At 44.0% G+C, this 19925-nt stretch overlaps 1 protein-coding gene across 1 annotated transcript in view; it reads left to right on the top strand.

The window, feature by feature from the left end:
* The window catches only part of LOC143733366 (uncharacterized), a 39261-nt gene extending 19351 nt beyond the window's left edge, over positions 1-19910 (top strand). The window contains exons 5-15 of the mRNA XM_077225058.1: positions 3584-3734; positions 5991-6330; positions 11050-11209; positions 11309-11392; positions 11463-11597; positions 11798-11945; positions 13797-14394; positions 14500-14641; positions 15136-15225; positions 15340-15535; positions 15621-19910. Of these exons, the coding sequence (XP_077081173.1) occupies positions 3584-3734; positions 5991-6330; positions 11050-11209; positions 11309-11392; positions 11463-11597; positions 11798-11945; positions 13797-14394; positions 14500-14641; positions 15136-15225; positions 15340-15535; positions 15621-19279 (5703 nt within the window). The 3' untranslated portion in view covers positions 19280-19910. The remainder of the gene's footprint in view (positions 1-3583; positions 3735-5990; positions 6331-11049; positions 11210-11308; positions 11393-11462; positions 11598-11797; positions 11946-13796; positions 14395-14499; positions 14642-15135; positions 15226-15339; positions 15536-15620) is intronic.
* Positions 19911-19925: the final 15 nt, after the last annotated feature.

Raw genomic sequence — 19925 nt, 5'->3', positions numbered from 1 at the left:
ACGGCAGTGAGGCTCGTGAGCGGCAGCTGCGCGTCGGTGAGGAGAGGCGGGGGGTGTTGAAGGCTTCGAGTCGAGCCCGCAGGGTCGACAGCGGAAGCGCTTCACAGCCGGAAGTGCGAGGCGTCTTAAAAAAGACACTCGCTGCTCTTTTAGAATAGGTTTTAGAATAGGTTTTAGCAAGGTAAAGGATACGTCGCCGGATAGCGTAGCTCGCACGGATGGCTGAAGGTGGCGAAGACGGCCGGCTTCCTCAGCGCTCTCCTAAGCTGGCTGTCCGCTGTTCGACGGCGGCGGTGGCTTCTCTCAGATCCAGCGATGCGAAGAGCTCGCTGAAGAGACGAAAATCAGGGAAGTCAGCCTACAGCCCCTAGTGTTATACGCTAAGCCACGCCCATTCTTGCGGGCTGTGACGCTATGAAGGCGCGGGCGCCCTTCATTGGGCGTGACGTCACGCCGGGTTCACTGGTAGGCTGCAGCAGTTGCCCGCAGGGCAGCCAATGAGCACGCGAGATGGCCTGCTCTAGGTCTGCTAGCTGCTGCACTGCGTTGACAAGGAATACAAAATTAAGGATAATTTTTTGGCTTCAGTATCTCGAGAAGATGAATCTTTCGCGTAGCGTAAGCTAAACTTACACAATACGAGAGAACCTCTCGTAAGAGAACTCTTATTTAAACCCTTATTTAAAATTAAAATAAATTACTATTGTAAACAGTAGGATGCTTATTGGCTATTTTCACTCCCTAACATTTTTTTTTTTTACTCGGGTTTTGCTTTTTAATTTATATTAAGATATTATGAATGATAATAAAGTTTATTTCATCGACACCCTAAATTAAGCTCTGCTTTATTGTCAGCCCCAGTGCTGCAGATCTGTGTTGTAGAGCTCAGTGTCTTGGTGCGGCGGCCCTCAGATGTTAGTCTGGAGTCTGTGAACTTAAAATAAAACTGCACATTGTAATATCTGTACGTTGTCTATTATTAAAGAATTTGTCAGTATTACAGTTATTTTGGGGGAAATTTTAATAATTGCATTGCAAGCTGATTTAAGGTGTGCCCCTACATTTTCTGCTTGCGCTCATAAAATTTCAGTCAGGGGCTACAGCGCTCCTAGTGAAAAAAGTTAGTCTGGAGCCCTGTCCCCTCTTTCAGCTCAAGTCTAGCTCACAATCTTTTTGAAAAATGCAACTTAAATGGGCGTGGATGGTGTGGGTGTGGTGTGGCGGGGGAGGAGGGAACTGTCATCAGCAGTGGCCCATGCATATCGACTGTCACTAAAAATCAGTGGTAAAACATGAGGAAATGCTAGATTTTTTTATAGCTGGCAAAGTTAAAGTCTAATGAAATACACTGACACTTTATTATTGTCCTTTCAAAAGTAACTGAATGTCCTGCTACATATATTAGCCTACAGTAATTGTAATTCTATTTATAATTATACATGTACATGAATATGTTTTAATGTCATTATAAAATATGTAGTTGTTTATATACACATTATAAATGCCTATATTTGAAAATAATTAATTTTCCACTGCATAGCCTATAGATCTACGCGCCCCCTGAACCCCAATAATAAAGATGGACAATGACAGACATTTGCAGTGGCGCAAGTGCGCAGGGCTCTGTGGAGGTGCAGGACTTCTCTCCTCCTGAATCCCCAGGGCTAAATAGTGACATAATAGACGGCGGTGCAGGTTACATTTTAGACACACACACATCTCTGAAGGGATAGACAAGTCCTCGGGACTTGGTACCGCATTACTCGCAAGACGTAACTTGCATTGGTCGCCAGCAAGGTCGAAGTCCACCATTCTCCAGTTCTCGAAGCTCTCTCGGGTAAAATGTTTGCGGCACACGTACAGATTAGATGTGTCCGTGGTTGATGGCCAACACACTGCCCGGAGCCAGAGTCTAGCCCTGGCAGCATCGCGGGGAAACATATTCAACCAACTTTGACTTTTGCACCACGAAAACAAACACTTGCGTCCCATGATTGTCTCTCTCCTCTACTACGCGATATCACAGTTTGACATTTCTGTCATTGGAAAGATCCACGTGGTGTCATGAATAATTAAGAGACGTGTCTTCTCATAGGATATGAAAACTCAGTCTCATTACAGTGCTCTGAAGACACGATGAAGATTTTAAACCCGGAAGACGAAAGTAGCGAAAAAAAACAAGTTTAACCATTTTCACCCTTCTATTAAATCTAACAGATGCTAACATTGTTTTCAATGGTGTTCAACACACATCTGTTAAAATCTCAGAAAATTTGGTTTAGGGTTTCATGACCCTTTAAAACCCCCTTGTGGTCAATAATTTTATCATCTTTTATCACCAAAATTACATATTTAAATGTTTTTTCCTTAGAAAAAAATGACTTCATGCCTTAAAATAGCTTGGTTCTAACTTGACACCCTTGCCTGATTTAGTATTCATGATTCTATGAATATGCAAATGAGCCCCGCCTCCACTCACTCACTCAGGTCAGAGATCCACTCGTTGACGATCACACGTTGATCTGATTGGTTACAAGGTAGTTTGTGACGTCAGAAACACCAGCGATTTCAAACCGTGTTTTTGAGACTGTCTTTGGTTCACTGCAGTTTTAAGTAGAAAATACTCAGCAATGCTGTCGACTTATGAATTTACACATGGATTGTCTTAAAGCATATTAAAAACACAACATAGACATATAAACAACATTAAAAGCTGGATGTTCACCACAGCGGGGACTTTAAAACCCTAACAGTGTACTGGTGGTAGATAAAGTCACAGTTACAGTAACTTAGGACAGTTAAGAGACCTTTCTACTGACATCAGGAGAAAGATGGCCAGAGTGCCTGACGACCTGCGTAATCCTGCCATAGAGCCGCTGCAGGAGTACTGAGACGGCAGACTCTCCAACACCGCACTAAACTGCAGTGTGTGTATGTCAGAGACCGTCTGAGGCAGTGTTACAGCGAGACAGAAGAACAGCTGTACACCAGCGTGAGTGGAGGAGCGTCTGGCAGATCCGGCTCAGTCCATGAGGACCAGGAGACCCGAGACTGACCACTGCTTATCAGATCGATCCTCGGTTCAGGGACTCGCTTTTACAGTCTGGCTGCCTGTGAAATAAACTTAAAGATTTAACAAATGAGACAAACTGAGCACGTTTATTTACACGTTAAAACATTTGCTTGAAATGAAAACAGTTAATGGTGAGAGGACTTTCTTTTTAGCTGAGTTTATATGTGAAACACACACACACACACACACAAAATAAACAAATATATATTGTTTGTGTATATACTGCGTGTATGTTACATATATATATGTATATATATATATATATATATATATATATATATATATATATATATATATAAACACACAAATACATATATATAATAAATATATATAGTATATGGTGAAGTGAACTATTGAGGAGTGTCACTTTAAAATAATATAATGCATTTAAATGATTAATAAAAAGAAAAGAAAAATACACTTATGTTGTGGAATCACATTTTGAATCACTTCTTGAATTGAGTCTTTGTTTCTCTATGTAACCAGTGTTAATATGCTTTCACATTTCAGAGCGAGAAGCGGTCATTTCTTGCAAAGCTTTTCAAGGTGAAGATCAGTAAGCCTGCGCAGGAAGAGCACGCGAGCAAGAGCGAAGAGTCCCTGTGTTCAGAGGCTGAGCTGCCAACCACACCACCAACTCCTGCTGTAGAGTACAAACCCAGTACGTATCATGTGCTCTCTTCAGACACAAGCAATGCTCTCTCGCTCGCTCTCTCTCTGAGCGTTTACACACATTCATAAGCCGCCAGTGCGCATGCTCATGTAAACATGGCAACTCTCTTCCTTTATCTGTGTACAGTCATGAATGTCTTGAGCATAGAGCGATCGACACAGCCAGGGTTTCGCCCAGCATTCAAACACCTTAACCCGAGTTTTTAAATCTTCTTAAAAGTGCATACGTGGAAATCATCTGTACTGCAGAGTTCAGCGCCTCCAGCCATGTTTCAGTTGGGGAGGAGGACATGTATTGTACTATTTCTTCACCCAAGAGATTATAAAAAATGTTCTCATATTGGGACATTTTGGAGTACTATGTGAGTTTTAATGCATTATTTAACATCACTCGCATATTTATCACAGTTGTAAAACTACCTTGTCTCGTCAATACTGATATTTTTTAAAGCATTATAAACTGTTTTCTTGAATTTTTTAATTAAACTTTTTTTTTATCACATAGTTATCAGCGTGTTGGTGATGGTGTATGTAAACATACTCCGTCTCTCACACACACACACACACACACACACACACACACACACACACACACACACACACACACACACACACACACACACACACACACACACACACACACACACACACACACACACACACTTCAAGGTAAGTATTTACTCTGATTCCTTCATTTAAAAGTCATTTAATATTCATCAATATCACTGATCTGCCTGCACTGACACTATTGGATGAGAACTGAACTGAGCTGGACGATGACATCACCGTTTTCTCCAGAACTGCTTTATAGATTAACTCATTCAAGAATCGATGAACTTTACAGTTAATCAACAGAACTAAATTAACACTGAAGTGACTCCAGCTGATCAATGAAAGCTGCACAGGCGACCACATTACAGACACTATTATTTGAAGAAATCTTCACAGTCGCTTATGAAACGGGGACATTAAGTCATTGTCAAAGCACTGTGTTAGATGGACTAACTGGTCAAATGCTAGTATCCACAGCTAAGATCAAGTACTGCCACAGTGTGTTATATTTCACGTCAACTTTTGTTTCAAAATGCTTTTAAAAGATTAGTTTCTTCACCAATAATTTGTCAAAAATCCCAAAATTGATCATGCATTTAGTTCTATTTTAGTGTTTTAACATAACAACAAAATACCTCCTTTGTATGCACTTCTACAGCATTTCATCTCTTTAAAGCACCAGCAATACACAAATGAATTTGGATCCTGTTTTGTTAACACTTCACATGCACATACGGGCGGCATCACACTACAAAACACGGCGTCAGTGCCATTTAAACGGTGGTCTGCCGATGTTTTGTGTTTCTGTGTTGTGTAGCTTTCTCGTGTATTCAGGTACAAGAGTTTTGATTTGTAAAAAGCCTTATGTTAGAAAACATGCAAGCTCTCATAAACAGGCTCTTTTCCACAAACAAATGAGAAGCGCAGAAGAGCCGGTGTTTGTCAAGGGATGAAAGTTAGTAGATTACGTTGTGACGAAAACAGTTGTATTGTAGAAGATGCTGTGTGTCTCTGTCGTATTCTCGTGGCATTGATGAAGCTTTCACCAGTGGATTCTGCCATTTTGTGGAAGAGTCAGTTTAGTTGATTTAAAATGTTTTATTATTTTACTGAAAAACTTTTTAAAAGCAGAAGTTTACCTAATACACTACAATAGTTATTCGTGCGACAATACACATTGAATTGAGGTCAAGGAGATCATTATGTACAGTTGGGTTTTGCAGTGGTGTTTTTTGAACACAAAAGCTAAATGCTGACTTTTTAATTGGCGAATAATGCACACATCTGTTGTCTTGTTTTGGAGACATGGCGGACGGTGTTGAGCAGACTTTAAAGATCAAGCCAAAGTCCTAAATCACGTCAGCGAACCATTAGTGACGGCGTAGGATTTGGTCAAATTGTGTGACCAAGTGTGAAAGTGCCCAAAAAGGTCTGAACATGCACATCTTTGCTTCAACGATTCATTGCTCCTTCAACTACTGGTGAGCCCAGTTTTTCAGCAAACAGTGACGTTTTTAAAGCAACTATTTTTGTAAAAAGATTTCATAATTCGTCCCAAAATGGGCTTGCTTCTTAAAAGCGTCCTTACCCAGACTTTTAAAAATACATAATCAATTGTGTGCCCCCCCCCCCCCAAATGCTTCTTGTTTTAAATCTTTATATCCTTCTCTTTATTCTGTTTCCTTCTCTCCAGCCATTAAAACCCCAGCTGAGGTTGAGTGCAGCACCAGCACAGCCCAGCCTTCAGACCCGACCCGGGACCGGCCCTCCTCTGAGGAGACTCCCACAGCCCCGCTCATCAAGAGGTCCACGCCAGCCAGAGCCAAGAAAACCATGCCAGGCTCTCCTCGACTGGAGCTGCTCAAAGGGGCTCTCAGCAAAAGCCCTTCAGCGTTCTCCAAGAAGCCGTCTGAGTGCAAGACCCCTGCCGAGTCCCTGAGCTGCGGATCCTTAGCGGACGACCCTGTGCTGGACAGTCCTCTCCTGATCAGACAAAACATGCGCCGCGAGCTCAGTAAAGTCTTGCTCATGAGGTTAGAGGAAGAAATGTCTTAATTTAAACTAAATATCCTGTAACAAATGTTACTCAGTGACAGAGCACCACCTTCATCATCTCTTGAAGTCTATTGAATCATTCATGGAATAGTTGTCTTATACCCTAGTGCATGTCAAACCACCTCATTTCATGTAGCCCGCAAGATCATTTCTGAAACGTATCAACCACATTTCCTTGTGAATACTAACCCTTAACGTGCATCACACCTGAACACGCCAGTGCGTGATTTGATGAACTGCTAAATTCAAGTCTGCATTCAGGCTTTGGAAACGGGGTTGCATGTGTTTGAGAATTCAGAAGCAGCCTAGCGTCAGCCATCAGTGATCCTGGAGGGCCACTGTCCTGCAGAGATTAGCAGACGCTGTAGCCTAGCGTGGGCCATCAGTGCTCCTGGAGGGCGACTGTACCACAGAGATTAGCAGATGCCTGAGCCTAGCATGAGCCATCAGTGCTCCTGGAGGGCCACTGTCCCACAGAGATTAGCAAACGCCTGAGCCTAGCGTGAGCCATCAGTGCTTCTGGAGGGCCACTGTCCCACAGAGATTAGCAGATGCCTGAGCCTAGCGTGGGCCATCAGTGCTCCTGGAGGGCCACTGTCCCACAGAGATGAGCAGATGCCTGATCTTAGCGTGAGCCATCAGTCCTCCTGGAGGGCCACTGTCCCACAGAGATTAGCAAAAGCCTGAGCCTAGCGTGAGCCATCAGTGCTCCTGGAGGGCCACTGTCCCACAGAGATTAGCAGATGCCTGAGCCTAGCGTGAGCCATCAGTGCTCCTGGAGGGCCACTGTCCCACAGAGATTAGCAGACGCCTGAGCCTAGCGTGGGCCATCAGTGATCCTGGAGGGCCACTGTCCCACAGAGATTAGCAGATGCCTGAGCCTAGCGTGAGTCATCAGTCCTCCTGGAGGGTCACTGTCCCACAGAGATTAGCAGATGCCTGAGCCTAGCGTGAGCCATCAGTGCTCCTGGAGGGCCACTGTCCCACAGAGATTAGCAGATGCCTGAGCCTAGCGTGAGTCATCAGTGCTTCTGGAGGGCCACTGTCCCACAGAGATTAGCAGACGCCTGAGCCTAGCGTGGGCCATCAGTGCTCCTGGAGGGCCACTGTCCCACAGAGATTAGCAGATGCCTGAGCTTAGCGTGAGCCATCAGTGCTCCTGGAGGGCCACTGTCCCACAGAGATTAGCAGATGCCTGAGTTTAGCGTGAGCCATCAGTGCTCCTGGAGGGCCACTGTCCCACAGAGATTAGCAAAAGCCTGAGCCTAGCGTGAGCCATCAGTGCTCCTGGTGGGCCACTGTCCCACAGAGATTAGCAGATGCCTGAGCCTAGCGTGAGCCATCAGTGCTCCTGGAGGGCCACTGTCCCACAGAGATTAGCAGATGCCTGAGCCTAGCGTGAGCCATCAGTGCTCCTGGAGGGCCACTGTCCCACAGAGATTAGCAGATGCCTGAGCCTAGCGTGAGCCAACAGTGCTCCTGGAGGGCCACTGTCCCACAGAGATTAGCAGATGCCTGAGCCTAGCGTGAGCCATCAGTGCTCCTGGAGGGCCACTGTCCCGCAGAGATTAGCAGACGCCTGAGCCATCAGTCCTCCTGGAGGGCCACTGTCCCGCAGAGATTAGCAGACGCCTGAGCCTAGCGTGAGCCATCAGTGCTCCTGGAGGTCCACTGTCCCGCAGAGATTAGCAGATGCCTGAGCCTAGCGTGAGCCATCAGTGCTCCTGGAGGTCCACTGTCCCGCAGAGATTAGCAGATGCCTGAGCCTAGCGTGAGACATCAGTGCTCCTGGAGGGCCACTGTCCCACAGAGATTAGCAGACGCCTGAGCCTAGTGTGAGCCATCAGTGCTCCTGGAGGGCCACTGTCCCACAGAGATTAGCAGATGCCTGAGCCTAGCGTGAGCCATCAGTGCTCCTGGAGGTCCACTGTCCCACAGAGATTAGCAGATGCCTGAGCCTAGCGTGAGCCATCAGTGCTCCTGGAGGGCCACTGTCCCACAGAGATTAGCAGATGCCTGAGCCTAGCGTGAGCCATCAGTGCTCCTGGAGGGCCACTGTCCCGCAGAGATTAGCAGACGCCTGAGCCTAGCGTGAGCCATCAGTGCTCCTGGAGGGCCACTCTCCCACAGAAATTAGCAGATGCCTGAGCCTAGCGTGAGCCATCAGTGCTCCTGGAGGGCCACTATCCCGCAGAGATTAGCAGACGCCTGAGCCTAGCGTGAGCCATCAGTGCTCCTGGAGGGCCACTGTCCCGCAGAGATTAGCAGACACCTGAGCCTAGCGTGAGCCATCAGTGCTCCTGGAGGGCCACTGTCCCGCAGATATTAGCAGATGCCTGAGCCTAGCGTGAGCCATCAGTGCTCCTGGAGGGCCACTGTCCCGCAGAGATTAGCAAACGCCTGAGCCTAGCGTGAGCCATCAGTGCTCCTGGAGGGCCACTGTCCCGCAGAGATTAGCAGACGCCTGAGCCTAGCGTGAGCCATCAGTGCTCCTGGAGGGCCACTGTCCCGCAGAGATTAGCAAACACCTGAGCCAGGTGATCAAGGTCTTCAGGAGTAACAGAAACCCAGAGGGGCTGAATCTCAAATCGCCCCCTATACACTCATATAGGGCAGTATTTGAGGGGGACATTCATTTGTAGTGGTGTCCGAAACTATAGTGGACGTTGAGTGCACTCATTCTATCCCACAATGGACCGTAATAATGAGTGTACAAACAATGTATGCTCCGACTTCACGCACTCATTTTCATTTCCTCCAAGTGAACTGTTTTAATGGACTAACTGGATAGTGAGTGAGGGTTTAGGGAGTGATTTCGGATTCAGCCCTGGTCCTACTATAGGGAGATGAGAGGGTCTGTATCTCTTACCATTGGAGAAAGCGTGACTTGGATCACATGATGCACCTCAGCCTATCATACGATGGCAGTGACGTCAGTGGCCAGCGTTCATACGATGGCAGTGACGTCAGTGGCCAGCGTTCATACGATGGCAGTGACGTCAGTGGCCAGCGTTCAGAGTTTTATGACAGTCATTTACAGTTTACGTTACACACGGTTTCTTGTGGATCAGCGTGATCGTCTTGTGAATAATGTTGTATATTTGGTGTTATATGGCTAGTAAAGGCTGGTGTTACATCGCCAGTAAAGGCTGGTGTTACATCGCCAGTAAAGGCTGGTGTTACATCGCTAGTAAAGGCTGGTGTTACATCGCTAGTAAAGGCTGGTGTTATATCGCTAGTAAAGGCTGGTGTTATATCGCTAGTAAAGGCTGGTGTTATATCGCTAGTAAAGGTACAGTAGGGCTGCAATGGAGTATGCTTTACAGAGCGTGATTACTGTCACCGCAGTGCACATGAAACCAGATTTAAGATTAGATTTGAATCTGTTCATTAAAAACAGCTATATAGGGCATACATTGCAGAGAGAACACATCATTACTTTATTTATTTAATTAAACAACAATATAATACAATTTTTATAATTAATTGTTTTTTTAATTCATTAAAATGCATTATATCAACATCATAGTAGTGCATGGCAGTCATAGACATTCAAGTCTTATTATAATTTGTAAAACCTGAAAGCCAAAGAAAAGAAAACATTGATGTTGTTTATTTTCTGTAGAAAATATACAATATATCATTTAATATACAATATATCAATACTTTTATCCCTTGAAACGCATCTTTGATCGCCAAAATTATTCTCGAAAAAATGATTCATGCCTTAAAATATTTAGAATGTAACTCTACACTAGGGCTGCACGATTTGGGGAAAATGTCATATTGCGATTATTGAGGTCAATATTGCGATTGTGATATGCGATTGCGATATAATAAACAAATGGTTTCATGAGTCAACTTGCTTGGTTCTAAAGCAAAATGTTCACACAGATGGTGATAATTCTGAAATGTGTATTTCTCAACTCAAACTAGCAACAACTAAATGATTGATAACACCTATAATGATCAATAAGCCATTGATGTCTGGATAAAAATGACCCCCCTCCCCATTTTATACATTATTTATAGAGAACTGTATTCTGCCGTGCTGTCTTGTGCGTACGCATGATACTGGTCTTGATCTTTTGTCTTGTGGCACATGAATGGTTCAAAAGCATTCGCATAAGAGCGGGATCATGTAACACTAGCCAAAGGATGACAAAAATAACAGATGCTGCATTAATTGCGTTAATAGTCCTAATTTGTTTATTTCATATAAAAGCGTAGCATTTTGCGTCATATAATCGCATTGGCTTGACATCGCGATTGCGATACTATTAATCGTGCAGCACTACTCGACACCCTTGCCTCATTTAGTATATGCGGTTCTATGAATATGCAAATGAGCCCCGCCTCCACTCACTCACTCACTCACTCACTCAGCTCAGTGATCCACTCGTTGACGATCACACGTTGATCTGATTGGTTACAAGGTAGTTTGTGATGTCAGAAACACCAGCGATTTCAAACTGTGTTTTTGAGACTGTCTTTGGTTCACTGCAGTTTTAAGTAGAAAATACTCAGCAATGCTGTTGACTTATGAATTTACACATGGTTTGTCTTAAAGCATATTAAAAACACCACATAGACATATAAACAACATTAAAAGCTGGATGTTCACTACAGGGGGACTTTAAAAAATAACATTTTTATCAAGGTAAAATCTACATATCATCTTTTATCTTTTTGTTTAGGTTTAATCAGAGTGATGATCTGAACATTTGTGAGAATGAAATTGAAAAGCTGGCAGTGGACATGGAGAAAGAGATGTTCAATATGTGTTACACCACAGATGAGGAATATAAGAATAAACACCAGTGCCTCGTCCTTAGCTTGAAAGATCCCAAAAACAAGGTCAGTTTTCGTACATTTTCTTTGTACACAAAGTTACTTCGTTTAAATGTTGTTTTCATAGTGTGTGAAGTCATACATTTATTCTGTTGATGTTTTCAGGAACTGTGTCATCAGGTTTTGAAAGGAAACATGCCTTCAGTCAGGCTCATTAATTTGAGTCAGCAGGATATGACATGTGTTGAGGTAAAGAATTGTTGGTCAAAAAAGAGTTAATGTAATGTACAGTGCTTCAGTGTTTGACTGTTCTCCACAGGAGTCCGCCGCTGTCCCATCTGTGAAGGAGAAATCGCCCTCATCCGCTTGTTCTGTGGATGTGGAGAAACCTCCTTCGGCTGCTGCTCATGAGGAAGAGATGATCGGAGAGGCACTGAACACAAACACTACCTCAGTGAGTCGATAGTGACGACTTATAGATTCATTTTTGACAATGTTAACAAAAGACTTTGACAAACGCATTGCAGATCATCCACTGCAGTGTGGTTACACAATCTCAAGAGTATATTGGAGATTTTCTTCTTCACTGCTAGAGCCCAGTGCCATTTCTGTTCTTCTGATCAGTTAAGCATTCAAGCATTTGTGTGTCCTCAGGAAGAGAAGCTGCGTGTGTCTCGACTGAAGCCGACTCCTGCGAGGGAAACGAGCTCAAACGCTCCAGGTGTGATCGGCAGCATGTTGAAAGACTCAACTACAGATCATAAACAGCATCTCTTTGACCTCAACTGCAGGATATGTACAGGTATGACCTTCTAAAACACATATTCATGCAGATCAACTCTATGCGAAGGAGATGTGTTGCACTGCGTTAGGTAAATGGTGGTGACACCAGATACTGACTGGTTTTTAGACCCCCCCCAATACAGTAAAACTGCACATTTTAGAGTGGCCTTTTATGTGGCCAGCCTAAGGCGCACCTGTGCAATAATCATGCTGTTTAATCAGCATCTTGATATGCCACACCTGTGAGGTGTAGGGGTGGGCGATATAGCCTCAAAATTCTATCACGATATTTCAAGAATATTTGCGATCATGATATTTATGACGATATAGACATTTTTTTTGTTGTTGTTGAAAATTTTCTTAGTATGTTTATCTCGCCTAAATGTTTGCTCACTCATTGCGTTTTTACAATGTGGTAATTTTGTTGTTAAGAGTTTACACAACACAAGGAAGCTTGATTTCAATCTTTGAATTAAATGTTAAATGTGTGTAGGTCTAACACCAGTATTCAGAAATACTACAGAAACATAATAAAGTAATCAAGTGTAAAATAACACAGTCTTTTAGTTCTGTTTCCTGATTAAATTAAATACATAGGCTAATAATTCTCATTCATTACAATTAAAGCTATCTTTTGTTGTTTTGACGACAACATTAATGACAGACGCATAGCCTATGGCTGCTGTCACTTTTACAGCTAGTGCACGGATCCATTGCTGTTACTCATTACTCAAGACTGTGTTTATGAGTATACTTACCAAGACCGGAAGTTTTACACAATTTTGCGTTTTTCCCCCCATTAAAGCGATATAATCCGCGAAAAATAACTTTAGTTTCTCGCGAGCTGTAGGCTACTCAATGTATGCATGCAGAGCAACTCTCTCAGAGAGTATGCGAGTAGCTTACTGGATAGTTTAAAACCGCTTGATGGTTTAAACTGATAAGAATTAAGAAGACTTGAAAATTATAAACTTTAGTTACGATGCACTGATGGCCCGATTGTGCAAGAGACCATTCAGTCATGTCCCGACTCCTAAACGCGCGCGAGAGAAGACGCGCGTCGGCAGCCCCGCTGAACACTCAAGCTGTTTGTGAAATTGCTAAATCGTGATCGGAGGCTGACAGGCTGCTCTCGCGCTCAGACAGGTGTTGTTGTTGTGCGTGCTAGAGAACGTAAATGCGCCATACGTCATGGCGTCGCTATATCATTGATATCGCGATATGACACTTTTTTATCATGTAAAAATGTATACCGGTATTATCGTGGACAGTATGATATGGCACACCCCTAGTGAGGTAGATGGATGATCTCTGCAAAGGAGAAGTGCTCACTAACACAGATTTACACAGACTTAATATTTGAGAGAAATAGGCCTTTTGTGTGAATAGAAAAAGTCTTAGATCTTTGAGTACAGCTCATGAAAAATGGGGGCAAAAACAAAAGTGTTGCGTTTATAATTTTGTTCAGTGTATGTGAAATACGCTAATACAGGACAGTCCATCTGCGGTCGTGGGTGGAGCATGAGCAGAATGACATCAAAACGGCCTGATTATTGAGAGTGTTTAGGCTTTTTGAGGATAAAAAAAAAAGCAGTGTATGGATTGTTTTCATTGTATGGTGGTTGTGTCCACACACTGCAAAGACACATTTATATGAAAACACCATATAAAAGTGAATTTAGCATCCGATGACCCTTTAAGAAGTTTCTTGCAAGTATAAGAAGTATTGCAAACCACAGACTCAACAAATAGTATCTGTAACTTTCTTCCATAACTTGCATGTCAAGCAAAAGGCCAGAGAAAGTAAAAAATAAAACAGTTATAAAGTTGCCACAGTATAATTTGTTACTTAAATATGTCTTACCTGCAGGCCAAGTATCATCTGATAATGATCCTGAAACCAAGAAACCCAAGATGAAGACCATGAAGGATGACACAGAAAAGGAGCAGTCTTCATGTGTTGAGGCCGTGAACGCTGAAGCGCTGGAGTCTGCAGTCATCGAGTCTGCAGTCATCGAGTCTGCAGTCATCGAGTCTGCAGTCATCGAGTCTGCAGCCATGGAGTCTGCAGCCATGGAGTCTGCAGCCATCGAGTCTGCAGTCATCGAGTCTGCAGTCATCGAGTCTGCAGTCATCGAGTCTCCGGCTTCTCCCAGTGCGGAGGACCTCGACTCCCAGTCGCCAGCTGCAGACTTCTCTCCTGTCCTGATCCCTGCAGTTCCCACTGTGTCCCTCTCACGGAGAGATCCTCGTACAGCACAGTACCGGCAGACCCTGCCCTCGTCTGCGGGCCCAGAGTGTGTGTCCACCCCACACCAGCACCCGCAGCCAGCCAGGCCTGTGCTGGAGCCGGTTAAAGAGACACACACACCACATGTGTCCGTACTCCCGCCCGCTCCGATGCCCAAGTCTATCCTCACGAAGCCTTCGCCAGCTTCACTGGGCGCTTCATACGGCTCAACCACAAGGTGCACGCACACATCGCTTGGACGTAACTTCAACAATAAATAATACAATAATTGCCCAAACAAATGGCACTAATACATTCTAATCATGTGGTTTTCTTTTTCAAGGCGGGCAGATTGTGATAAAGGAACAAGACAGTTTTTATCTAAACAGAACATTTTATGGAAAGGCTTTCTTAACATGCCAACTGTGGCCAAATTTGTCACAAAGGGATACTTAATTTCTGGCTCTCCCGACTTTCTGAAAGAGGTGGGTCTTTTTAAACATAACTATACGAACTATATCGCCCTTTTAAAGTTTTTGATCTGTAAGATTTTTTATGTTTCTAAAAGAAGGCTCTTCTGTTCACCAAGGCTGCAATTATTTGATTAAAAATTAACAAAAACATTGATAATAATGAGAAACGTTTCTTGACCATCAAATCATCATATTAGACAGATTTCTGGAGGATCATGTGACACTGAAGACTGGAGTAATGATGCTGAAAATTCAGCTTTGATCACAGGAATAAATTACACTTCTATATATTCACATAGAAAACAGCTGTTTTAAATTGTAATATTTCACAATATTACTGTTTTTTGTCCTTTAATCAAATAAATGCAGCCTTGGTGAGCAGAAGAGACTCCTTTCAAAAACATTAACAATATTTTCTTGGTACTAAATATTTTCTCGAAGTATGCTGTATATGACAGGTGGTATAAATGTGGCCAGTGTTACATGTATGTATTTTCTCTGTATAGGACTTACCAGACACTATACAAGTCGGAGGAAGGATATTACCTCAAACTGTCTGGGAATATGTTGATTTGATAAAGACATCAGAGGCAAAGGTAAGCCCATAACCTCAAATTTATTATTAATAATACTGATATATTAAATGCATGTAATTTACTGTAGGTAAATGCCCTTGATCAAATCTATTTGCACTATTTCTTTGAATACAGGAGCTGTCATTAATCCGGTTTCACCCAGCCTCTGAGGAAGAGGAGGTTGCATATGTGTCCCTGTTCTCATATTTCAATAGTCGTAGGAGATTTGGGGTTGTTTCTAATATTTGTAGACGCATTAAAGATCTTTACCTCATTCCGCTCTCTACAAAACAGTCCATCCCTGCGGCACTTCTTCCAATAGAGGGACCAGGTATATCATGCACATATTACATACTGATCTGTTTCGACATCCGGTGATAATGATTTTGACCGTTTTATGTTATGACTTCTCTTAGGACTTGAACAGGATCACCCTAATATCCTAATGGGGTTAGCAGTCTGTCAGAAAATGAAGCGTCTTGAGGGATTGCCACAAGATGTTGGTGAAAAGAAGTCTAGGCCCTTGATTTGTGTGGATAAAAAGGAAACCAGCAAACCCACCCCACTAAATGATCTTGCACCACATAACATTAAGGGTTTTGATAATGATATCTTCCTCAACTCAAATCCTTCTGGATCTTTACCTTCAGTTGGGTTACCAGACTCATCATGCTCTCTGGGTGCCCTATCTTCTCTCCCGAGAGTGTTTTCTGTGTCGAAACCCACCCCTTCTGTCAATGAGGGCCCATCCAAAGACTCCACTAATACCACCCCACTTCAAACCATCCTTAACACGTTATTTGGTCAAAAGAAACAACCCTCTGATGCCACAGAGTGTAATATAAGCTCGTCAACAGATACGGTTCAGCCTTGTCAACAGATCTGCAAACAGGATGATCCAATGGAGTTGGGTGATGATAGGCCTTACGATCCCGAGGAGTATGATCCGGCAATGTCTAACGGGGCCCTGGTTACTTTTAGTCCAACCCATGTTGTGGAGCCTAAAGTTTCATCTGCAGCCCTTGGTGAGGATGATGATGATAGACCGTATGACCCAGAGGAAGAGTATAGTGCAGTTGCTAATGTTCATACTGTCAGAAATAATATACCCAAAACCTCAGAGGCTAAAAATACGGAAGAATCCTCTATGGTTACCAGTGATGTAGCCTATGATCCAGAGGATGAGACTGTGTTCGAGGAGATACAAAATTACCTCACAAGTAACTCTTTACCTCACAAACCCCCCATCTCTGAACATAAAGTTCCCCATTACAATGATAAAATCTCAAGTACAACATTCTCTGAGCAGCAAAAAATTCTTGAAGAGTTGAATAGGCAGATAGAGGAACAGAAAAGACAGTTAGAAGAACAGACGGAAAGTCTTCGGCTTCAGAAGGAGGCTATTGGTGTTTCCATGGCTCATTTCTCAGTTTCTGATGCTCTGATGTCGCCACCAACAGTGTTTGGTAGAGAGGAAGAGGAAGAAGTAGAAAAAGCACCCTATTGTCCAATGATTAATCAGAATAGGGATCCACGTATGTGTCGAAAAGCAAGCCAGGATGTGCAATTTGATGTTGCTGAATGCGAAGCTATAGAAAAAGAAAGTGCACAAAAATTATTAAACCTGGAAGAGAGCAAGAATATACTGGTGAACAAATTATTAATCGCAAAGAAAGAGAAATTAGCTTCTGATACGGCAATGCCAAAAGAAACTTCAGAAACTGCACAACTACAGGACACAAAATGCTCACGTTCAGAGAATACCGACAAAAAAGGAGGCAGCAGAAGGTCCACATCGTCAAGAAGGAGGTCGTGGGCCGAACACAAGCCAGAACACAAAGACCGAGCGTCTTCAAGAGCATCGCACACAGCTAGAGCCTCGAAGGATGTCCCGGAGAAACCCCACAGAAGCAGGCCGTCTGCAGAGCGCTCCTCTCGGGGGAGTTACAGCGACCGAAGGAGAGAGGCGTCTTCGAGGACACGCCATCGGCACCACCCCCACAGGGACTCATCCTCACCCTCGCGGTCCCGGAGGAGGAGTCGTCACTCCACGCCCTCACGCTCCAGCAGGAGGGACAGGTCTGCACTGGACGACAGCGGCCCGTCACGAAAGACCGAGCAGCAAGAGCCCGGACTGTCCTCAGAGCTCAGTGCTCAATCCTCACTGCAGGAATCTGACCCGCTGCCAGGCAGGGAGGGCATGCAACGCACATCAGGACACAGTCAGAGTACTGGTAAAGACAAACATTTGGCAGGGGTTCAGCAAGGTGGTTCTTTAAATAGAAAGCATGAGGCTGATCACAGACCTCAGACATTCCAGAATCCAGATTGTTCTCCGCTGCTATTAAAAAAGCCATTTGACAAAAACCAGCCGTTTTCTAGCCGATCTGAAATGAGAAATCATTTTCCCCCAAGCAGAATCGACTCGTCCTCTAAAGAAGGACCATTACTGCCTGAGACTGACCTGCCTTTACACAGAGTTACACCAGCATCACAGACACACACATTTCAGACTGACACTTTTCCCCATGAGTCCATCGGTCCATCTAACCCACCGCCACACAACCGAACGGCTCGCTTTCCTGAGCCTGGCCAGATTGAGCAAAAGAGAGGCATGCCGTCAGTTCAAAGAGCAAATTATTTACAGAATGAGACAGACAAATTACATTCAGGAGATCACACTCCAAGGGATTTCCATTCGCAACACAGACGTTTATCTCAACCTGACTCTGATCAGTTCTGTGGAGAACTGCCTCGAAATAAAAGAGGCGGCTTTTTTATGCACGGCAGTCAACCTTGTGTATCTCAAAAAGAGGAGTTCTCCTCATGGGAACATGAAAAGTTTGAGCACCAACAACATCCACACCACATGCTCAGGAGATTTCCACACGAAGAGACTGACCAGGTCCATCAAACTCAGAAAGCCAGTCCTGCCCAGTTACATGAAGGCAATTTTCCTGAAGAACCTGAAACTGGTAGAGTATCTCACAAAAGGTTTAGATCTTACATGCAGGGGCAAACCTTTCATAAGGATGAATCTGTCCAGTTTGAGCAAAGAGAGTCAATATTAGGGCCTGTCCCTGTGCACAAGGGTGATTTCAGGCCTCCTGATCCCAGAGAGCGTTTCCAACCGTCCCCGTTTGATGAGTGGAAGCCATCAGGAGAGCACCCGCCTGTGTCCATGAGGAAACTGAGACGGCCTCGCTTGGGCCAGGCCTCGGGCTTTGAAGCGGGTGGACATGCTTCTCCCCAAGATATATGTGAGCCACACAACCCTGACTGCCCTCAGACGTTTACAGAGGAGGCAGAAGATCCAAGAACCCAAACTAGTTTTCCAAGACGGGCTCTGACACACGCTCAAGACCCGCACAGCCAGTTTGAAGGACAGCGATACCCTGAAATCAAAGGTCCACCAAGAGGGTTTAGAGGACACAGAAGGGGCGTTCGTGGGACGTTTTTTGCAAGGGGTCATCAAATGAATGAACAGATGAGGGCACCTCAGTTTCTGGGCCAAAGAGAACCCTCTCCTGATTTACATGGACCGAGAAGACCTTCACCTCAAAATTGTGAGCGTTTCGACAAGCATAATGAAGTTAGTTTTCCCAACCATTCCACTACCACTCATTTTACAAAAACACATCAAAATCCATGCGAGATTCAAAACTTAGGGCAACCACCTGCACCTTTTGAGCGCCAACTGAGACAGACAAATATACGGCCTTTAAGACGATCCGGTCCTCTACTCCCCACTCCACCTGGAGGCCCGATTAATCTGAGCGCTTCCCAGGTGCACAGACACAATTCCCACAGCGAGTGTGACCGGGCACAGGGGCCACATGACACGAGGCAAGGCCACGGTGCACAGGACAGCATCCGTGAAGAGAAGCCAAGCATCTGCAACAGTTTTAAACATCCACAGCGGGATAACGCTGAGAGTTTACTTCAGGAAGAAGGGTATGAGAGTAGAGCGGCAGAACCGAGTGCTCGGGACAGAAGTTATGACCAAGCATGCAGGAGGTCACGAGGACGGAGCGGCAGATTTAGAGGGGAAAAAAGGGCAAATATGTGGAGATAGTCGACACAACAGAAGTAAAAAAGTGGAGATTTTGATTCAGATTTTCTTAGAGGGAAAGCAAGAGCTCATGGCTGCAGACTGTGTTCAAGTGATAGGAGCAGATCAGCTGTTTGCTGAGCAGTCGCAAACTGCACGTTTGTGCTATAGATGGACTTCAAGGTGCAGAATAAAGGAGCAAGACAGGAGCTTTAAATATGCACAAGTTCAAGCATAGGCTGATCTTGTTATAAGCATGTACATTGATAGATCTCAATCAGAAAACATTGTTCTGGAAAGTGCAGCAGTTTTTTGATAAATCTGTTTGGTATTTCTTGAAAGATTGAAGGTTGGTTCACCCTGCCATATCAACTTAAAGTAAGCTGATTGCTGAAAAATAAACTTCGTTTTGTTTTGTGGAAGCAGGACATGTTCATGTAAACTACTGACAAAAGTCTGTGAATGTTTTATTTTTATTTTTTTTATCTCTTGCAATTATAAAAATGTTCTCATGAGCTATAAACAGCAGTGTACATTTATGTTAATAGATTTTTAAGTACTTTTCTAAATGTACATTTGTAAGTAATTCGGTATTTCAAAACATGGAACCTTGTCTATTTCCACTGATTTCATTTAGTAAAGAACTGAACCACAACGTCTGACCAGTGCA

The sequence above is a fragment of the Siphateles boraxobius genome, unplaced genomic scaffold (assembly GCF_051911475.1).
Source record: "Siphateles boraxobius isolate OS27281-9 unplaced genomic scaffold, OSU_SipBor_1 99, whole genome shotgun sequence".
NCBI lineage: Eukaryota > Metazoa > Chordata > Actinopteri > Cypriniformes > Leuciscidae > Siphateles > Siphateles boraxobius.
The sequence above is the reverse complement of the archived record's forward strand: the minus strand, read 5'-3'. Positions and strand labels throughout refer to the sequence as shown.